The sequence below is a fragment of the Topomyia yanbarensis genome, unplaced genomic scaffold, assembly GCF_030247195.1.
Source record: "Topomyia yanbarensis strain Yona2022 unplaced genomic scaffold, ASM3024719v1 HiC_scaffold_41, whole genome shotgun sequence".
In the NCBI taxonomy this organism is placed as follows: Eukaryota; Metazoa; Arthropoda; class Insecta; order Diptera; family Culicidae; genus Topomyia; species Topomyia yanbarensis.
The window spans coordinates 199,167-221,313 of NW_026683614.1; the positions used below are offsets into that span (position 1 = coordinate 199,167).

The following is a 22,147-nucleotide window of genomic DNA, read 5'->3' on the forward strand; positions in this document are numbered from 1 at the left end:
ATCTGGACTCAAATCCAATGATATCGATGTCATTTGGGAAGCCATGACATATGGGAGATTCCGTGAAAACTTTTTTTTATTTTCTTATATTTGCACATCATATCTGCCACAGTTCGATTAGTTTCTCTGAATCGTACGCTGTCTTCCAAATCTACAAAAAGATGTTGGGTCCGCTGGTAGGATTTACGTATTTTATGTAAAATTTGATGCAGGGTAAATATGTCGCCCGTCGTTGAGCTTCTTCTCGAAACCCATTTTGGTATTCGCCGACAAAAGGATCAACCAATGAGAGAACTCTGCTAAACAGAACTTGAGATAATATGTTATTGGCGGAATTGAGGGTCGTCATGCCTCGGAAGTCTCTTCGTTGAAAAGTTAGTGTTGGCTCCCTCTATGCGGTCATAGGTGGAATTGAACTGTTCTAACCAAAACATAACTTGTATTATGTACTACAATTCTTCTGAACATACTGTTCAGCTAAATCTAACCATTATTTCACATAATTGTATAACTTCGTTAAAAGCTTAATAACTTCTTTCAACAAAGCCGGTCTTCGACAAAGTTGTAGACAATTAAATTATAATTCTTAATTTTACTTACAGTGATAACACGATGCATACAATGCCATCTAGCGGCGAAAATGTGAGCTAGCGGGTTTTCTCCGTTTAAATTGTTGGAAAACCCCATACAAACTTCAGACACGCTAGTCCGGTAGCTAGACTTGTCCGATTTGCTTCAAATTTGGTGCAAGTACTCCTGGGGGGACTATGAATCCACTCAGGGGTGGGCCGATAGGAGTAATTTTGTTCTTGTCATTCTAATGCACTATGCTGTTACAAGTAGCTTGACTATTTCAAAATATCGAAGGAAAATTAAAGATAAGTATTCACACCAATGACGATATAAATTTGTTTCATTTTCTTATAAAAGACAAAAATATAGTGGAAAGTCCACGTGGACATTTCCCATACCCCTTTCCCCTCCTCTTGAATAAACGTGGACTTTCTCGTGACCCCTACTACCCTCTAAATCGTCCACGTGGTATATGGATAGCTCTTATCCTAGTATTAATATGGGGTCATTGTACCACTGGTTGTCAGTGCCTATAGTTGACAATTTAAGGTTTATCTATTTATTTTAAACTGATGGTTTGTCGTGATTTTCAAGGTATATAGTTGAAGAGTCATGCAAATCAGCTAAAGTATTTCAAATAAAACATGTTTTGACGTTTTTTGTTGGGAAAAATGTAAAAAAACAGTAATTGTTGATTTTACTCACTTCCATTGCGAAAACCGATTAAATCGGGGCAGCCCGACTTTGACGCAATTCTGACCTTTTGCAAACATTTGCTCTAGATCAGCGGTACTCAACCTTTTTAGTACCACGGACCCCTTAGAAATCACCCTGGGTTGCTGCGGACCCCCACAGATAAACATCGATTTTGTATGCTATCAATATGTTATTTTCAGTTTGCTAGAAAACAAAATATGAAATTTTAATCTGCACGCGGAAAATATATGTTTCTTCGCGGAACCCTAGTGGTCTGCCGACCCCAGGTTGAGAATCACTGCTCTAGATCGTTTATACACAAAAACTGCTAAGAGATAGTTAAAAGCTATCTAATCTAGCTTAATTGAAACTAATTTTCAAAAATAAAATAGGAGAATTTTTAATATAAACTTCGTTCACCACCAATCGTGCTTATTCCTTTAGCTATAATTGGTTAACATTTTTTTTAATAAAAACAATTGATAAATGCATTTTTTATAGCAATAAGTAATAAATAAATTTAAATTATTATGAGCTTCCTGCAAAGCTACGATGGGACCCTTAAAAGGATTCTTTTCCGCTGGGTACTCGCCGTAGCTTCTTGTCAAATTTTGTGTTTTGTCGGTCTCGTATTGTTTTTTTTTGTTCTCAGCGTTTCCGCGATTCGTAACATTGTTTTGTTGTGCTGACCTTTTTTTTGTACGCTGAGAACTGATGTGTCCACTACCAGGGGGCTCCGTTTGTGAGCTTTTTGGTGTGGGGGTAAGAGGCGGGCTATTAAAAAAAAAAAAAAGAGAGAAAAATGCGACCAATCGAGCAGATTCCCTGGAATATAAACTGACAAGATTCCATGCTACAGCCCAATTAGCCTCACTAGTCATAATTGGGCCAGGTCTACCATATATACATATTATCAATGTTCATATAACAATTAGTAAAAGTTAATGCAAGTACCGTTATACACGAACCGCCAAATCTCATATCTATTTGCAGTTACACATGAAACAGGCGCCTTAAATGGTTTGTTCGAACTCATTCGAAGCATGGTAGGCAAAAATTAACAATTCACCAAACCAAAAAGAGGGCAATTAGACGAAGGATTGCTAGCTCATGCATTATTATTCAATGCACCTAATTGGTTGGTTCGATTACGATAAATATTCGATTTTTGGCGTGTTTCGGTGTGCAGAAGGTAAATTACCTTCTTTGAACACGTTACTCTGCACCCGACTTTCACGTACCTACCATTTACTGATGGCGACGCAATGAGAAACAGTGCAATGAAGACCGCCGGGCATAGTTTATGGCAAAACACGATTCGACCGAGTGGTGGTGACTCTGGTTGTCTGGATCAATTCGCATTATCTGTTTTATTTGGTCTCAACTGATATGTAGCTACATATGTGCCAGTTTTAGATGTCTAGCATTTTTGCTGGTTTGGGAGGAATGCGGAAAGCATTAAAAGATCAGGTATCATTCAACTAACTGGTCGGTATTAAGTCAGAGCGGACTAAGAAGGAACAGCTTAAACAGTGAGATCTTGAATCAAGAATTCCTCTGGGTAAATTTCACTATTGTCAGATTTGGAAAATGTTACCATAAGCAGAAATTAATTTCGTATGATAGCGTAAAAAATGTACCTATTCGAACTTAGTCCGGTCTGACTTAACAGCGACCAACTAAACGCTACTCTGTGTTGGAACACCTGCAGAACTGCAAACCAGAAGAACTATGGAAGAGGTAGCAGTGCTTAAACTGGAATCCGATCGCTGTACTATGAGGCAAAACATGATTGAGCAGATTTATTATTTTTTTTTTTTTTCAATTCGTTTATTTGATAAGGCAGGTTTGCGTTAGCTTAAAGGTGCCAATTTTGTTTTGTTTTACATTTTAAATTACTTAAAACTAGGGGCTTACATATTGATTTTTGAAATTAAACTAAGGCTAATTTATAGCTATACATATACACAAGGGGGTAGTATAATTTTCGTAAGATTAGAGGGGTCATTTAGTTTTTATGGCAATACGGTTTGACATTTTTAGCAATGAGATTATTGGAGCAAATAATGTTTAACTAAGGGGGAAAATTTTTACGACTATCTTAAAAGTAGAAATAATTAGAGGGCGTGATTAAATTTTGTAAAGATTCGGAGACATTAATTAGAGTTATTTTATGTGGTAGTAGAGTTGGGCATTTTCAACGAGATCATATAATATAATAGTTAAAACTAGAAAAGGCAAGAAGAGCTAAATGCTTCATGAAGATATTTGTGGGGGGGAAGGGGTGTTACTTCTGTGTATAAGAGTCAGGGGAAGTAGGGTGGACAAACATGGCAGGGGGAGAACATTATTTCAGTTTCAGACTTCGGGAGATCAACGGATGGATTACAGAATCAGGGTGGTCTTCATCAGGAAGAATCATGTACTGGGACGCCGGGTGGTCGTTCTCGAGATGGCAGGGGTTTCTCCAGACGATTTCGTAGTGCGGCTCAGATGTTGATCGGCTACATTTCGAGTTGTGCGTGTGATGTTCGTGCTTTAGGTCCCGTGTTTGTTGGCTCATTCGACAGGGATGTTTTGTGTCGCCTTGGAGTCGCATCAAACCATCGTGGGTGTATGGTACAGGTGGAAGAGAGCGCTTCTGAGAATGATAAGGAAAAAGGGGCAGTTAAAGTTGGATATTGATGGTTTTTATGAAGGTGTATATAAGGGACATATAGAGGACATCGCGGCTTGCCAACACATCTCGAACCGGGACGTTGGGTGGTCTTCCTCGGGCCCGGAGGGTGTCCATAAGCCGAGACCTGGCGGAACTGTACTCGGTGCACGCCCAGACTATGTGCTCTATATCGTGATAACCGTCGCCACAAGCGCAGATACCACTCTCCACGAGCCCAATACGTCGGAGATGTGCATCCAGCGTGTAATGGTTCGCCATGAGTCGGGACATCACACGAATGAAGTCACGACCCACATCCATCCCCTTGAACCAAGGTTTCGTCGATACCTTAGGGACTATCGAATGTAGCCACCTTCCTAGCTCCCCATTGCTCCACGAGGTTTGCCAACTTTCGAGGGTTCTCTGATGAGTAATACTGAAAAATTCGTGGAAGCAAATTGGTCTTTCAAAAACGTCACCTTCAATGGCACCCACCTTAGCTAAGGAGTCCGCCTTCTCATTGCCCGGAATGGAGCAATGAGAAGGGACCCACAGCAAGGTAATCTGGAAAGATTTGTCAGATAAAGCACTCAGTAGCTCCCGTATTTTCCCCAAAAAATACGAGGAATGCTTTCCATGTTTCATCGAGCGAATAGCGTCAATAGAACTCAGACTATCCGAGACGATGAAGTAATGGTCTGCGGGTAATGTGTCAATGACTCCAAGGGTATACTGAATAGCAGCTAGTTCTGCGGCGTAAACTGAAGCAGGGTCACTGAGTTTGTAGGAGGCGGTGAACTTTTGATTGAAAATACCGAAGCCAGTGGATCCTTCGAGGTTTGATCCGTCAGTATAAAACATCTTAGAACAGTCGACTTCTCGGAATTTATTATAAAAAATATTTGGAACCACTTGTGGGCGTATATGGTCCGGAATTCCAATAATCTCATCTTTCATGGATGTGTCGAAGAAAATAGTAGATTCAGAAGTATTTATGAAATGCACACGGTTGGGATTGTAAGAAGAAGGATTAATATTTTGCGCCATGTAGTCAAAGTACAGGGACATAAAACGGGTCTGAGAATTGAGCTCAACAAGCCTTTCGAAATTTTCAATCACCAACGGGTTCAAGATATCGCATCGAATGAGCAATCGATATGAGAGTTCCCAAAATCGATTTTTCAGCGGGAGAACGCCCGACAGGACTTCGAGACTCATCGTATGGGTCGACTGCATGCACCCTAAGGCGATACGCAAACAACGATACTGAATTCTTTCGAGTTTGATGAAATGTATGTTCGCGGCGGATCGAAAGCAGAAGCATCCGTATTCCAGTACCGACAGTATCGTTGTTTGATACAACCTAATTAGGTCTCCTGGGTGGGCACCCCACCACGTTCCGGTTATTGTACGAAGAAAGTTGATCCTTTGCTGGCATTTCTGTTTCAGATACCGAATATGGCATCCCCAAGTACCTTTCGAGTCGAACCAGACCCCTAGATATTTTACTGTGAAGACCTGAGCTATAGTTTGACCCATTAATAGAAGCTGTAGTTGTGCTGGTTCACGCTTCCTAGAAAATACAACTAGCTCAGTTTTCTCCGTGGAGAATTCGATACCCAGCTTAATAGCCCATGCAGACAAATTGTCCAAGGTATTCTGTAATGGTCCTTGTAGATCGACAGCTTTGGGTCCCGTAACAGACACCACGCCATCGTCTGCAAGTTGTCTTAACGTGCAGGAATTGTCAAGACATTCATCAATGTCGTTGACGTAGAAATTGTATAACAGGGGGCTTAGACATGAGCCCTGGGGAAGGCCCATGTAGCTAAATCGTGATGTCGATAAGTCACCATGCGAAAAATGCATGTGCTTTTCCGACAACAAGTTTAGTAAAAAGTTGTTTAAAGTCGCTGAAAGACCATGCTGGTGCAGCTTCTCTGAAAGAATGTTGATAGAAACTGAATCAAAAGCCCCCTTTATATCTAGGAACACTGATGCCATCTGCTCTTTACTAGCATAGGCCATTTGAATTTCGGTTGAGAGCAACGCAAGACAATCATTCGTCCCTTTGCCTTTGCGAAAGCCAAATTGTGTATCTGACAGTAAGCCATTTGCTTCGACCCAATTGTCGAGGCGGGATAGGATCATTTTCTCGAACAACTTCCGGATACAAGATAGCATTGCGATCGGTCGATACGAATTGTGGTCGGAGGCTGGTTTTCCTGGTTTTTGGATGGCGATGACCTTCACTTGCCTCCAATCGTGTGGGACAATGTTAGCCTCAAGAAACTTATTAAATAAGTTCAACAAGCGTCTCTTGGCAGAGTCTGGCAGATTCTTCAACAAGTTGAATTTGATTCTGTCTGGCCCTGGAGCTTTATTGTTACACGACAAGAGAGCAAGTGAGAACTCCACCATCGAAAAAGGTGTTTCGTTCGCGTTATCGTGACGGGACGCGGCGCGGTAGATCTTCTGTGCCGGGGCGGAATCCGGACAAACCTTCTTGGCGAAATCGAATATCCAACGGTTTGAATATTCCACGCTCTCATTAGTACTGTTTCGATTTCGCATACGTCGGGCTGTTCCCCAAAGAGTGCTCATCGATGTTTCTCTCGTTAATCCGTCGACGAACCGGCGCCAATAACCGCGTTTTTTGGCTTTCATCAAACTCTTCATTCGCTTGTCTAACGTCGCGTACTGTCGAAAACTAGCGGGTAACCCGTCGTTCCGGAAGGTCTTAAACGCGGCGGCCTTCTCTGCGTACACGTCTGAGCACTCTTTATCCCACCAGGGATTGGGAGAACGTTTTTGTATGTTCGCGCCGGGTACTGGCTTAGTCTGAGCTTGATTCGCGCTGTCGAGAATCAAGCCAGCCAAAAAGCTGTACTCTTCCTCCGGAGGAAGTTCTTGAGTAGATTCGATGTTGTCGGATATCGCGGCAGCATAGCTCTTCCAATCGATATTTCGTGTGAGGTCATACGAAATATTGATTGTTTCCAATGGCCTTGAGCCGTTATTGATTGAGACTATGATCGGCAGATGGTCGCTACCGTGGGGATCAGGGATTACCTTCCACGCGCATTCTAACTTTAGCGAGGTCGAGCAAAGGGATAAATCTAATGCGCTTGGGCGCGCTGGTGGGGGAGGAATCCGTGTCATTTCACCCGTGTTTAGAATTGTCATGTTGAAGTTGTCGCAAATATTGTGAATTAAAGAGGAACGGTTATCATCATAAAGGCAACCCCATTCCGCACCGTGAGAGTTAAAGTCGCCTAAAACTAGTCGCGGTGCAGGCAGGGATTCTATGATGTCATGTAGCCGGCGATGCCCAATCGCGGTGTTGGGGGGAATATATATGGAAGCTATGCAAAGATCTTTGCCTTTGGTTGTTACTTGACAAGCGACAACTTCAATACCTGTTATCGAGGGAAGGTTAATTCTGTAGAAGGAATAGCGCTTTTTGATCCCCAAAAGCACTCCTCCATAGGGGGTGTCTCGATCCAGGCGAATAATATTAAAGTCGTGGAAGTTGAGATCTATGTCGGAAGTTAACCAAGTTTCACATAATGCAAATGCATCGCAACTCCAATTATTTATTAAAATTTTGAAGGAATCGATTTTCGGGATGATACTTCTGCAATTCCACTGTAGAACAGTGATCAAATCCGTGACCTCGTTCGATGAGTTAGCCATCGAGGGATACAATCGCTGAAAGGAGGGGCCATTTAGCAGTCAACTGCTTCAAAAATGTTCTTACTGTAGGGAGAAAAGCTAACATAAGACTTTTAATAGGATCAGTTATATTGAAAGTTTTTATTATCCAGTCCACAATGTCCGAGAGTTTGATAATTCCAGTGCCGCGATTATTCTCGAACTGAAACAGAGGAACACTTGGGATTTTTGATGTTCCGGGAAGTGCTGGGAACTCCTTCTCTGAGTTTAATCCTCCGAGACCAGGAGCTAATTGCTTCGGTTTGGTTGCAACACTTCCAATAGATGTGACTTTCTGAGTCCCGTCAAGGGATACCTTCTGGCCTTTACAACGAACTTTAGGAGAGGAAATGTTCCTCCTCTTCCTATAACTTCTAGGCGCCCTAGTAGATGTTCCCTCTTGTGGGTCATCAGCCTCGCCCTCGTTAGGAGGCAAGTGAGCATAGATGTTTGTTGAGGTTGGTGGTGTAGCTTTCTTTAGCATTTCTGCAAAAGAACGTTCGGATCGTCCAGCAAGGGAACGTTTTAGTTTATCCCCGCGTAGTTTGTACGCGGGACATGCCGAGATATCATGCAGATTCTCTGCACAGTAAGGACACTTCTCAGCATTCTTACTGCACGAATCATCTAGATGATTCTCCCCGCATTTTCCACAGCGGGCCTTATTGCTACAATGGGTGGCTGTGTGACCCAATTGTTTACACTTTGTGCAATTCATGACCCGCGGCACAAACAGACGCACAGGCAGACGAACCTTGTGCAAGAGGACGTAATTTGGCAAAGCGGTACCAGCGAAGGTCAACCGATAAGAGTTTGATTGGGGGTACGTTTTTGAACCATCCCCCGCAACTACTACTGAGTGCAAACGCTTGCACTCGAGTATTTTCACTGGCTGAAGTAAGCGGTCTCTGAAACGGCCAACCCCATACTGCAGCAGATCCTCGCATGTCAAACTGTCATCGGTGACAACGCCTTCAGACTGTACTTTCACAGCTGGAATATACACGTGATAGTCCTTCGTAAAGTGCTCGCAGCAAGCAATATCGTTTGCCTGCTTTGAGTTAGTCAGCACAACCCTCAGCCTGTCTGAGCGGACCTTTTTTATTTCGATCACAGCCGAGAACCGTTCCGTCAGGTCTTTTGAAATCTGTAATAGATTCAGCGATTTTGTTTTGGGCCGAAAGAAGACCACAAAGGGACCGGTCGAGAGCTCTGGATATTGTTTGGGTCGGGGGAGAGCCTTAGGAGTCGACTCGATCTCCATTTGGCCATCCGGGGAGGAAGCCATCGACACCGTCAATGCACGGGGTCAGCACCCGCGCAGACGGGAAAAAGCCGTAAATGTATCAAAAAGGTAGATTTCACTTATCTGTATACTCGTTTCCCACGACGCACCAGTCCAGCTTAAATAGCTGGTTATTGTTCAATCCTCGCTTTACGAACAAAATGTTGAGGAATGTGGCCTAACGGTTAACACACGCACAAAAGAATAAAAGTCCAAACCTCGAAGAGGCAGAGAATGGCAAAATAACCTTGAACGCGGATTACTGCACTGTTCTTTTTCCAACAGACCGAAAACAAAACACTTCTATCTCGATCGAGCGATGCGTAGAGACTGAGCAGATTTATGATCTTGTCTTGTGTACATACTATTTCATCGAGATTTCGTTTTTAGTTGGTTGGGTTTTTCGCGTAGCTCGTTCTGAACTTTAACAGTAAAGTCATCATGGTACACTGCTGGGAGAATCAAAACAGAGCTCAATTGTATTGTATGTAAAATGCTCATGTCAGTGGTATATTATTTTGTCATAATGGAAACAGTTTAATAACATACTCCAAACACAACTTCTGTTAATTTTTCTATTTGTATTCGACCCAAAAGTTTCTCTTGAACCGGCTCTATTTCACTCACAAAATAGCTCAAACTGACGACAAGTGTCCTTCTCCTAACCCAGCTTTCGTGTGTCTACGTTTAGTTTACTCTTATTTTTTGCTTCATCCATCAATAGACAGACACGTTTAAAGTACACCAAACAACACTGGGAGACCACCGCATAACTGACCAGCTTTTGAAATGATCAAGTGGAAACCAGTTTTCTTTTCATTGAAAGTGACCAAATATCGCAGATAAAAAGAGGGTTTCTTCTACTGGCCGACTAATCTCTGCCGATGGGAGAATATTATGTCAAGTGGTTGTAACAATTTGCCAAAAAAGCGAGAGAATGCGGCCTGGGAGAAACAATTTTGGGAAATGCATAACCATTGCTGCTGCACTTCAAATAATGAGTTAGTTAATGCGGTACCGTGAGATTATATGGAAAGGTTTAAGCAATGTTCGTTGTATACAGTACACGGTGCTAGGTATTTTAAGATATTTTTTTCAGATTCACGAACCATGTTGAATTAAATTTAATTCATAATTCTCACATAGTTGTGTAAATTGTGCCAAGTGTTATTCAATGGTAGGCAACGCTCAAATGCAGCTTTCGTTAATTTGTGGATGGCTCAGAGAGGTGCTTTTAAACATATATTTTCACCCAAAAATTTCGCATGGATTGTCAGAAAAAAAAATCTCGGATTCCTTTCTTCAAATGTTTGGTTGGTAATTTATTTCAGTGATGTACATTATATATTCGCTTTCAAACGTCAACAACCTGAAGGCTAAAAGGGAAAATATTCTTTACTAGTACAACTATTGTCATGACTACCTTTCCTGACCCTACATAAATGTATAAATCTTCGACCGTTATGTAATTATCAAGATGTCCAAAAACAACATAACAGCGTCAGCCTCCTACTTTCGAAAAGTACATTTGTGAAAATAATTATTATTCGTCAGTGTACTGTTGCTGGCTACCGACCATCACTCTATATATAATCAATAAGAAAACCTGCGATTGTTTATTATTTTGGGCGACACCGCCGTTTAGATATGTTACTCCTTTTAATTAGTACGACTGTCCCCGCTTTCATTAAAAATACTTATCTATGTGTCAATTCAACGATGATATAGACGCTCTGTCATACACAATTACGCCTTTTACGAAGAATACAATTAAACGCCCACGCTTCGCGCTATAACGCGAAGTTGTTATTAATAGCTCATTTGACGAGCTTTTGCCTCGTTAAAATTAGCAGACAAGTGACCCGAGTTGATAATGTATAACTAACTTGAAACGAAGTTTTATTTCACTAGTTTTCGACACACTTGTTTGGGTTTTGAAATTGTAGGTTGTAACTTTCAATTAAGAAAAATTTGAATGTTTTTTCCCATTCGCAGCCATCCAGCGAGAGAGGAAAGTTTCCAAATGATCGCATGCGTTGTTAGAAGCGTGTCACTTTCGTCAATTTTAGTGTAGTTAGAAAGCCTGCTTTTATATCCAACCCACTGAATGTATTCCCCTCCCTGTTTGATATCCATTGTACTGCTCGTCCAGTAACATATGAAAAGACCGAAAATACCGTCCCGTACCCTACATCCATTTGCTTTGGCTTACGACCCCCTCGGTGTGCTTCTCGTTTCTTGCTTAAATCGTTTTTCATGTCTTGCATTCTGCTGGTTGGCATTAATTTCTCAATTCCATCATCTTGGAGAGCGTAGAGCATAGGCCACGAAGCATCAAAAAATAAAGTTAATCCAATATCGTTTCTTCTTCAACACAGTCACTCGTTCGCCATCTGCAAGCACCCTGCGGAAGCATGTCTCAGCCCGGGATATACCGGATCAGCAGCCGCAATATTCACAGCATTCTCCTCAACAACAGCAACCCTATCAGAACCAGGACGAAGGTAATCTAGCTAAAAAATCAGTTCCATTCAGTTAATCACTATTTACTTCCTCGATTTTAGGGTTTGTCGTGCATAGAAGTAAAGGAGTACCGACATTGTCGTCAATGCAGGAACCACTAGTGCCGGCCCGGATACGGCAAGCAAAGGAAAAAACCAACAACGACTCGAAAGCCGAGGAACGGGGTAAGTTTAAAACACCAAACACAGTTCTGGTTGTTAATTTTTCCTAGTTTTTTTCCACTTTTGCTGATCTTGGCGTTTTAGACTGATTTGCTTGCGTTTCATGCATATAACATGTAGATTTAGTTTGCGCAATTGTTCACACAACAGTATGGGCAGTTTTTGAAATTATTCAACAGCTCATTGTGTCAGGTGAAGTTCCAGGTGTCTCCAGAGAAAGGTACGCATGCTAGCCAACTGTAGAGCTATACTGTATATACTAGTTGTCAATCACGGATCATTGAAATCATGCATATGTATATTTGCAAATCCATTTTAGTATTTTTTATCGTCAAGCACCATGTGAGTCTCTCGTTATTGTTGCACTTGAAGATTTTAATGATTTATCCCAGGAAATCGTTTAAAAAAATAAATAATTGGTTGAAATTTTTTTACAAATGGAGACCTTCTTAGAATGGACTCATCATTATCATTCTGAGACAATATGATATCTTTCTACCGGATCGGTCATTTCGGAACAGCTTTCCGTGGGATCGTAATAAGACAAATAGCAATCTCCTGCCACAATTTCTCGATTTTCCACATCACGACCCCACGTAAAGGTAAGAACCTTTTGAAAGTTCCAAATGGTCCACGAAAAATCCAGGCTCCTGGGAACCACTTGAACCGAATCGCTACCTTTCAGCAACGTCCAAAAAGTAGATGTATTCTTGAATCCATCTTTATTATTATTGCCGAACCAATCGGAAGTTCCGAAATATGACCAGAATGGATCTTGAGCCACCACTTCTCTGTCTCCTTATACACACACCCCACGCACATCTTCTTCGATTCCGCACAGCTTGCTCCGCTTTTTGCATACGTACTCAGCCTACTGAAGTATACCGTGCTTCTTTTCAACACACCGAGCACTCGATTTTCGACCTTCTTCAACGTACCTCATGGCCGTACAGAGCAACTGGGAGTATCAGCGATGTATACAGAGCCAGTTTTGTGCGCGTCAGTAGGCTACGAGAGTTTAGCGAGCTACGCAAGCCAGCTGTAGTCATGTTCGCAGCCGCAATACGCCTCTTTACCCCGCAGCTAACACTGTTATCACATATCACTAGTGTTCCAAGATATATGAACCTGACCTCGTACTGTATCCCAACATTTCCACCTCGGAACCAAAACTGTTCGGATTGCTTTATTCTCCACTATTTACCTTATCTTGCTTTTAGAGGACACACATACACCTATGCCACTATTTTGCGACAGATGCCAATGATTTTGATATCGTACGCTAAGCCAAGACGCATGTGAGATGCATGTTCCAATCCAAATCTTCGTATCGTAGCTTCGAGCGCTTCGAACAATAAATTAGCCGTAATTCAATTCATCTAGATTCTAGCGTTTAAACGAGTAGGATGTCTCATATGTTATCTTGAAAATCGTAAACTGATGCTATCACATGTTGTATTGCATGAACTAGAAGTTTTGGGATTCGAAGTGACGTGTTACGCAAACGACATTGCACAGTGGTCCAGAATGCAAATTTAGCAGGAATTTTGACTTTTTGCTAAAACTAAATAACTTAGCCTTACAACATGATTAGCATAGCTATTGTGCTTTGCAAGGCCCTTTTCGTTTGGTTATGTTTGCATATATTCGGCATCTTTGTAATAGTAATATACCGATAGGATATGTCACGCAAGCAAATCTATCGCTCAGCAAACTGCTGACTGATTTTTTACAACGTGTTTTATTTGTTTTGAAAAACAAAAAGGTACAAATTTCACAAACGAATCCAAATTCCACGAAGCAAACCGATTCATCTGCTTACATTCAGTGATACGATTTCTAAGCAATCTGAGATAAGACATTAAAGTTAAAATAGATTTTGTCTTGCGCACTAATGCAATGTTTTAATTTGGCGATGATATAAAAATAAAAAGCAGAAACGACGGCATCTATTTTAGCTGCCAGTTTGTGACTTTCTCCATGATGTCCTTCATGACCACTATCGAATTTGCCAAGGAAGTAAAACTTCTTGGAAAAATAATAGACAGTAAACTGAAATACAGAAAAGCCTTAAATGCATGATAGCTCTTTTTGGTAAAAAATGGAGTTTGAAATTAAAAATAACTGGCCCTGTGCGGAAAGCAAAAAGGCTTGTCTTGATCTATCAAATGTACACAGAGAGAGGCGGGCATAGCGCAGTTTACTGGGGCTTCTTAAAATTTTGCACCCTGTCTTGGAACTGTTGCACATTCACCGATAGAATGCCGATAAGGTAAGTCTTTGATCTTCCATTCGAGGTTGTAAAACCCGATCGCACTGAATGGATGAACGGTTTCGGAAGGCGCCCTTGAATATTAAACTGATGGTTCAAAAGGAGACCGTGGTGTGGGAGCAGGGAGCTGATGTCCTTACTATAGGTTCTATAAGGATCTAGGTTCACTGTCAGTTTATCAAGCAGAGGTATATGCAATTGAGACCAGTGCCAGAAAGTGTCTACTTAGAAGAGACCTAGTAGGTCATTCTGTCAAATAGCTAGGCTGGGAGAAGTGCTCTGGGTTCATGTAACTTCTAGTCTAAACTTGGCTGGCTGTCGGTAGATTCGGATTGCTCTGGCAAGCAAATGCAAACTCACTTTGATGCGGGGGCCAGGGTACATGGGAATCGAAAGAAATGAATTAGCTGATGAGCTGGCTAATAGGGGAGCTGCCTTTCATTTCATAGATCCTGAAGCATGCTTTGGATTTGGACCTAACAATCTTAAGGAAATGCTTGATCACTCAAGAGATGAAGGATAAACACTTTGATATACTATCACCCCGTTTTCAATCAAGACAGTTTTTTTCGATACTCAGAGATTTCCGCGCTTTACGTAAACCCGAACTAAAGGTATCACTGATACACAGGTCATTGCTCTCTCAGAGCTCATGCGCTCTGCAGGAAATGCATCAAGCGAAGGAAACATCCAAACACATACTATGCGAGTCCCAGATCTTGAAGAGAACAGAGAGACTTCTTCACGCAACATATTGAGGGTCTTTAGGAACCTTAACTTAACGGACGATTATACAATGTTCCAATGTGCACCTTGGTGATTCACAATAGTTCTATGTAACGACGAAGTAATCGGTTTCTCCGCCCCGCGTTCTCAACAGTAACAATTGTAATTACCAAGTATTTTTGACTGGGTAAAATCTGGTTCGTCATTGGTCGTCTTTCATAAAACCCGAAGATATAATCAACTAGCGCAGTCTGTTTTACACAAAATGAGAAACTACCTATGGCCCTTGTTTTAGATGCCAGTTCAGGACAGAAGGTACCCAGATCACCCCAATCACGTTGAAGACTACTTCGTACAACCGGTCATTTTCGACTTCTAGAAGTTCGGCCGGGATTCTGACGGTTTCAATGACCTTACGATTGTTCAGTTCCACAATGAGATCGATGACAATCTTATTCCAGACAATACCAGTCTACATGCCATGTAGGTGGGTTGGAATATGTCGACCAAAAATTTATCCTCCGAGTTCCAGCTCCTAAGTCGTAGAAGGGTACCTAAACAGAAACTCCTTAGTTAAGGTGTAATTTTATGCCGCGGGCTGTAGGGTCTTTAATATGTCAACCAAAAATGTATTCTGTGTAAAGCAAACCTAAGTTATAGTGAACGCTCGGTTATTTGCAAACAGTTAAATTCTTATGTTACTAATACGGTTTTACGACTTTCTCCCGAAAACCATTCCCCAGAAACTAAAACACCGAAGTTTTTTTCCCCAGAAAAAAACTGTTCTCCAGAAAACTATTCCCTCGAAAGCACCAATTCATTGAAAACAATATTCCAGAATGTATCCTTTTACAGAAAAGCATTACCCAGAATGAACCAATGCCAAGAAGTGCAATCCTCAGATAAAACCGTACCATAAAGGAGAGATAATCTTCGATTTTCCTTTTTTTGTCAACATACGACCAAAGATCTAACCGGAGTTTTTTGTAGTTCAGGTGGCACCGCGGGTACGTAACGATTAGAAATTCTGTATCAAAGATTGTGCCTCATGTTGCACGCTGATACAGCTATAAATTTCGAAAAGCCCCCGCCACCCAACACATTTCATCTATTTTAATTTTACGCTGAACGCACTACAGACTCGATTTTTGAAAGTCATATACTGCTGGTACTCGCATATCAGTCCCATATGAAAAATCGCAATGTTGAGAAAAAGACGATTTAATAATTTCGTTTACTATTTATTTTACGGTGAGCTATTGTTGCACAAAATAGTTAAATTACTACATTAATATTTCTGTAATACATAAATAAAGCTATATAGGACTAATATGCGAGTACTTTTGTCAACAAACGTAAATGTACTCGCATATCAGTCCCAGCTGCTCTGCAGTTCTACGCATAATTGCCCCATGTGCAAAGGGAATCCCATAGAACATAAGGCAAATATGCTTATAACGGCAGTGATTCTTACGCTAGTTTTGTTTTCAAAGCGCACTGATACATTTTGTATGGTTTAGTTTGAGTTAACTACTGTTAATTAATGTACGACTGTTTCTGATGCAGGATAGTGACTTTGATAGTGTTAATATTTTTGTGAAATCGTTTCGACCACCCGACGATATTAGTAGCGGAAGCTTCACGCTTCGAGTATTTCGTTAGAATCTTATCTAATAAAATTGGATTATTCTGCAACTTTTTATTGGTTAGATAACAGAGAGTTTTGGAGTTTTGCTAATGGTGATAATACTTTAGTAGACGCTATTAAAAGCACCCCCGAAACTCCAAATATTCATGAACGATTTTCATTCCTCAAGTATTCTAGGTATTTAGCATTGCTCCGTACAAATTTACTTCAACATCAATGCTACGACCCTTACTGGATATATAAAATATACTGCTTTAATTTGTTCTTTTTTACCGCACAATAAATCCCAGTGGCATATAAATAACTATGCTACACTACAGATACCATAGCAGAAGAAAAATCTTTCAACTGCTTTGTAAATCACATATGGGACTGATATGCGGGTACTTTTCATATGGGACATCCATGGTTTGGTATTTTTTTCGTATCTCAACGAACCAATTTGCGATTTTTACAGTGATTTCCTGAAGTATAGTAAAAATAATCCTTTTTTGATGAAGCTAACTGAAAAATGATGAAATTGTATATGGAACTGTTATGTGAGTATGAGCATTATACCAGATATAGTATAGGAGCTAGTGCATTGACTATCACACCCAAAGGTTGTAGATTTGAATTCTGTTTCTGGGGCAATTTTCCCCTAATTGCTTTCGTTCAACTAAAAGAAACGAATTCAGATATATCGTTTGTTTTTCCAGCAAATTTTACGCATTATTCGGTAAAAGGAAATGTCCGATTCAACGATTAATAGCGAGCGCCCCCACCAAAGCAAATCGATGAACCACAAAAGTCCGGTTATTATGATTATGGTGTTATGACTTTTACATTTATGATTATAGTGTTATGACTTTTGCAATATTTAAGGTAGGGTGGCTCTTGCAAAATTGGTTTTCGATTAATATCTTTTTATGTGTTAATTTCTCTCAAATATTTTGTTCTAGAAGCTTTTAGAACTTTTGTAAATGCACATTTTTGCTGAAAAAATGTTTCTATTTCTTTTGTTTGCATAGTTACAGGCGATTTTTAAAACAAAAATGTTTTTTTTTTCAAAGCTGTATGTCTTCCAAGATTGCAAATTAATTTTCAATCTGTTAATTTCGTTTGAAAGATCGGAACTTTTCTAGCTTTTAGTGAAAAAATTGCGGGAGCGTTATTTCTGTAAAATAAATAAATAATTTTTAAAAATGGTATATTTTTCAACAAATATCGCTCATAACTTTTCAAATAGACGAGATAATAACGTCTTGTTCTCTTAAAATGAAGCCTTAAAACGAGTTTGTTATTCATGGCAATGGAAATTATTGTATGCTTGTCCAACATTTATGCAATATTTGAAAATATAAATTAAATATCAACTATAATAACGGCGGTCCTCAATTCTTTGTTACTTCGAAATAAATAGAAGTAAGAGATCTGAAAATCGCTAACCGCGAATTGGCGAAATAACTCATAAAGCATAATTCCATAGCATATCTATAATGCATGATGACGGTACTTCTTTTATTGACCATGTAATAGATAACTTATTTAGAATTTACCACAGTACGCTACTAACACTATTGTAAATTCACGCTAACATTTAGTTGTGCGGTAGACTTTTCTTTTCAAAAAATGTCACATATCCAATAGAATTTCCGTGACTTTCGGCATTATCACACACATTGACTATTTCTCAGTTGATTTTACCATAACAGATTGAGCGATGAATACGTAACCCCTTAAAATCACTATATTTCATTTGTCATTTCATACATTGATTTATTGTAAATACTTTGTTGGCAGCACTTTTTGAACTTTATTTGGCGCATATTTTTGCTAAAGTAACAAAGTAACAATCTCGTCTATTTGAAAAGTTTATTGAAAAATACGCCAGCTTCAAAAATTTAATATTTTTTTTGCTGAAATAACACTCCCGCAGTTTTTTCACTAGAAATTGGAAAGGCTTCAATCTTTCAAATGAAATAAATAGATTCAAAATCCATTTGCAATCTTGGAAGAAACCGTTTTTGTTTTGAAAATCATTTGTAACTATGCAAAAAAGAGATAGAAACATTATTGCTTCGGAAAAATGTGCATTTACAAAAGTTGTAAAAAAATTCTAGAACAAAGTATTTGCGAGAAATTGACACATAAAACGACATTAACAGAAAACCAATTTTTCAAGAGCCACCCTACTGTAAATATTGTAAAAATCATAACACATGAACCATTCTGATGAAACTTTCTATACATGAAGACTTTGTCACAAAAAGCCACTTTGCATATTTTGTTTTTCCAAAAATGATGTAGACTGTCTTTTGAAAAAGGTCAACTTTTTTACCAATTTTTTTTAATGGCTATAGTCTAAAAATGACAAATCTTACAAAAAAATGTTGTAGGAGCATTTGTCACAAAATTAGTCAAATTTTCGAATAAAAATATTGAAAAAAATCTTCATTGACTCCTACACTAAAAAAGTCAATCTATCCCATTTTTGATTTGGATGAAATTTTGTTCCAAGATAGATCATTACGTTCCCTGCCTACCATCAAAAAATCAAATTGGGCGCTTTCAAGAAAAAAAAGTTATTTGAAAAAAACTTTTCCTTGCCTAAACTGTTTTTTTCAGTGTATTTTTATCGAAAACTAAACCAATGAAAGTCATAATCATCTCAGAATTCAATAAAACTCAGTTTGTGAGAAGATATTTTATGAATTTTATTGAATTCTGAGATGATTATGACTTTCGTTGGTTTAATTTTCGATAAAAATACACTGAAAAAAATTTCAGTTTGGATAAGGAAAAGGTTTTTTCAAATAACTTTTTTTCCTTGAGAGTGCCCAACTTGAATTTTTGACGGTAGGGAGGGAACATAATTTCCTGCCGTGGAACAAAATTTCATCCAAATCAAAGATAGGGTTTTTTTGTAAATCGACTTTATATTTTTAAAATCGATTTTTTTCAGTGTAGGAGTCGATGAAGAATTTTTCCAGTAACGGATTGCAATCCGATGCTATTTACATGGACTTTTTTTTTCAATTTGTTTATTTGATAAGGCACGTATGCGTTAGCTTAAAGGTGCCATTTTTTTCATTGTTTTACATTTTGAATTTCTTAAAACTAGTGGGTTACACATTTCAATATTATTTTGTTTTATATAATGAAACTAAGGAAAAAAAAGAACTTTACAGCTAACTTATACATATACAAAAGGATAATATAATATTCGTAAGATTAGGGGGACGGGTCATTTTGTGTGTTCTTTGTATAGTAATTCACTTTATGATTTTTAGAAGGGAGATTGTTGGAGAAATTAATTATTAACTCAGCGGTACATTTTACAAGCTTATTAACCAGAAAAAACTAGAGAAAGTGGTTCAAGATTAGGGGGAATTAATTAGGGCTATTTTGAAGTAGTGGTACTGTTGGGCATTTCTTAACGAGATTAAATATTGATCAACTAAAACTAGAAGATAGGGGGGCACATAAGTTTTGGGAAGATATTCAAGGGGAGAAGGAGGTGATGTCATACATCTGTGTATCAGAGATACGGGAGAGAGGGTGGACAAGGCTGACAGGGGGGGGGGGGGGGGAGATATAAACTTTTAGTTTCCGGCATCAGGAATCAACGGCCAGGATTACAGATTCGAACGGATGCATCAAGTATTGGGACGCCGGGCGGTTTTCCTCGAGCCGGAAAGGGGTTCCTTCAGACGATTTCGTAGTACGGCTCAGGTACGGATCGGAAACACACCGCGTTGCGCGTGTGATGTTGTACTGTAGGTCTCGTGTTGTTGGGTCATTCGACAGATGTTTTGTCTCGTCTTGGAGTCGTATAAGACCATCGTTGGGGTATTTACATGGATTTATCTGCGGAGTTCGAAAAAAAAAATGATATCGTAATAACGAAGCTGGACAAACTATATTCATGGACAACTTCTGCACTGGTTTCGTTCCTACCTCGATGGAAGGCAACTCCAAATCAGCATTAAGGACTATCTATCTGCACCATTTCTCGCTACATCCAGAAACCCACAAGGAAGCCATTTCGGTCCAGTAATATCCCTCCTCCACTTTAAAGACGTCAATATCAAATGACAAAGCCCCCGATCTAAGCAGAATGGTTTTAAACCCGAGTAAATGCTCAATCGTTACGTTTGCGCGCAAATGCCATCCGATTCAGTTTAATTACTATTTCTTCGACTCGAGCATTTCAAAACACTTTCACGTCAAGGATCTCGGAGTCATCATAGGTTCGGCACTAACGTTCAAACCACATACTTCATACATCGTGGGTAAGGCATCAAGACGGCTTGGGTTCATCTTCCGAATAGCGAAGAACTGTAAGAACGTATATTGCTTAAAATAACCCTATTGCGCGTTCGTTCGCTCAACTCTAGAATATTGTTCTGATGTTTGGGATCCGTACTACCAGAACGGCATTGACAGAATCGAGACTGTCCAAAGCCAGTTTATACGCTTTGCGCTCCGACATCTTCCTTGGCAAAACAGATTTGAGATGCCTAGCTACGAAACCGTAGCGCTATGTAGTAACAGAATCCCAAACTAAAATATTTCCCTGCCGGATCCCTTTGCCCTAAAGAACAACAGAATTTCGAGATACACCGTAATGAATTCATACTTTCCTAGGCGATGTAAATTTTTTTGGGGGGTGTTGTAATATTCAACATGGGTGTTGCATTACTTAGTGCAGCGATTTCAAACTTATGACGGGTAGTGTACGTTAAAATGAGAAATAATCGCTTCATATGGAGGTGTGTATTGCGTGGGTTCGATTACCATCACGCGCTAAGGTTAGACTTTTTTCTTATCCCAAAAAGAAGCAAATAATCCTCTATCCAAAATTTAATAATGTCTGGGCGTCATACATACAAACCTTATATGGCTAGCAAATTCAGAACTCTTGAATGTTCAATCCTACGTTTGATCAATGTTTAGATTTTAAAATAGGTTGCGCTCAGCCACTCATCCAATGCATGTTACCTGCGATGTGCACATACAGTACGATCGTTATTTACAAGTTCACACCTCACTCACGATCTTTGGCTAATTGACTTATGTTCACCTTTTTCGCTCTCTTATGCTCTCTCGTTTGCGTTTTCTTGTCGAGCTCTATCTGCCTTTTGCTTCCTCTTCGTTAACAATATTTAGCTACACCTTCTACTGAAACTAACCGGCTGGTCGTGTGCATTTAGGGGACCATTCGCAGACTACGTAGAGGGTATTCAATGGTCAACATTCATTTTCAATAGGTAATGATTTGTAACAATATTGAGAGTTCAATATTCCCCCAACCCATTCTCTGAGCCCTACACAATATAAATCTTACGGAAATCGTGTTCATCCTAGGAAAATCAATAATGCTGTTTAACTGGGGAAGAATAATAAATGAAATTGACATGTTGATTTTTAATTTAGTATAGTTCTCATCGAGTGGGTAGCTATTAAATTTTTATTTGAGAAAGTACCTGATATTGCTCCAACGCTCTTTCTCCTAATCATAAGGCGTCGTAATAATTCTTGCGACTTTCCCCTTTAAAGTCGCTAACATAATTTATGAATGACCCCTGATATTGCACCATCAATTTGCACTTCACATACCATTCGCAAAATCTAACTGTGGCTTGAGGTCGATTCCTAAATTATGACCGTCACGTTAGTGGGTTTGAGCAGCTTAAACTGCATGTTTTACACCTCTTACTTCTATTGGACTCGTAAACATACGAACGAACATCCGCCCACGATGGCCCTCCCGATGTGCTGCCAATAAAAATTCGATTGCTTCAAGTGTGAAAACGACAAGCGATTCGATGTTGTAAGGTAGCATAGGGGGCGAGCTCTCTCGCATTTAACGCAATAAGCCGACGGTATCCGCATAACTTAACGAACG

General features: G+C 39.7%; 1 protein-coding gene across 1 annotated transcript in view; it reads left to right on the forward strand.

Annotated features, from left to right (window-relative positions):
* Positions 1 to 11,676, forward strand: part of LOC131695541 (patronin-like) — a 116,994-nt gene extending 105,318 nt beyond the window's left edge. The window contains exons 9-10 of the mRNA XM_058984067.1: positions 11,306 to 11,431; positions 11,492 to 11,676. Of these exons, the coding sequence (XP_058840050.1) occupies positions 11,306 to 11,431; positions 11,492 to 11,661 (296 nt within the window). The 3' untranslated portion in view covers positions 11,662 to 11,676. The remainder of the gene's footprint in view (positions 1 to 11,305; positions 11,432 to 11,491) is intronic.
* The last annotated feature ends 10,471 nt before the right edge of the window (positions 11,677 to 22,147 follow it).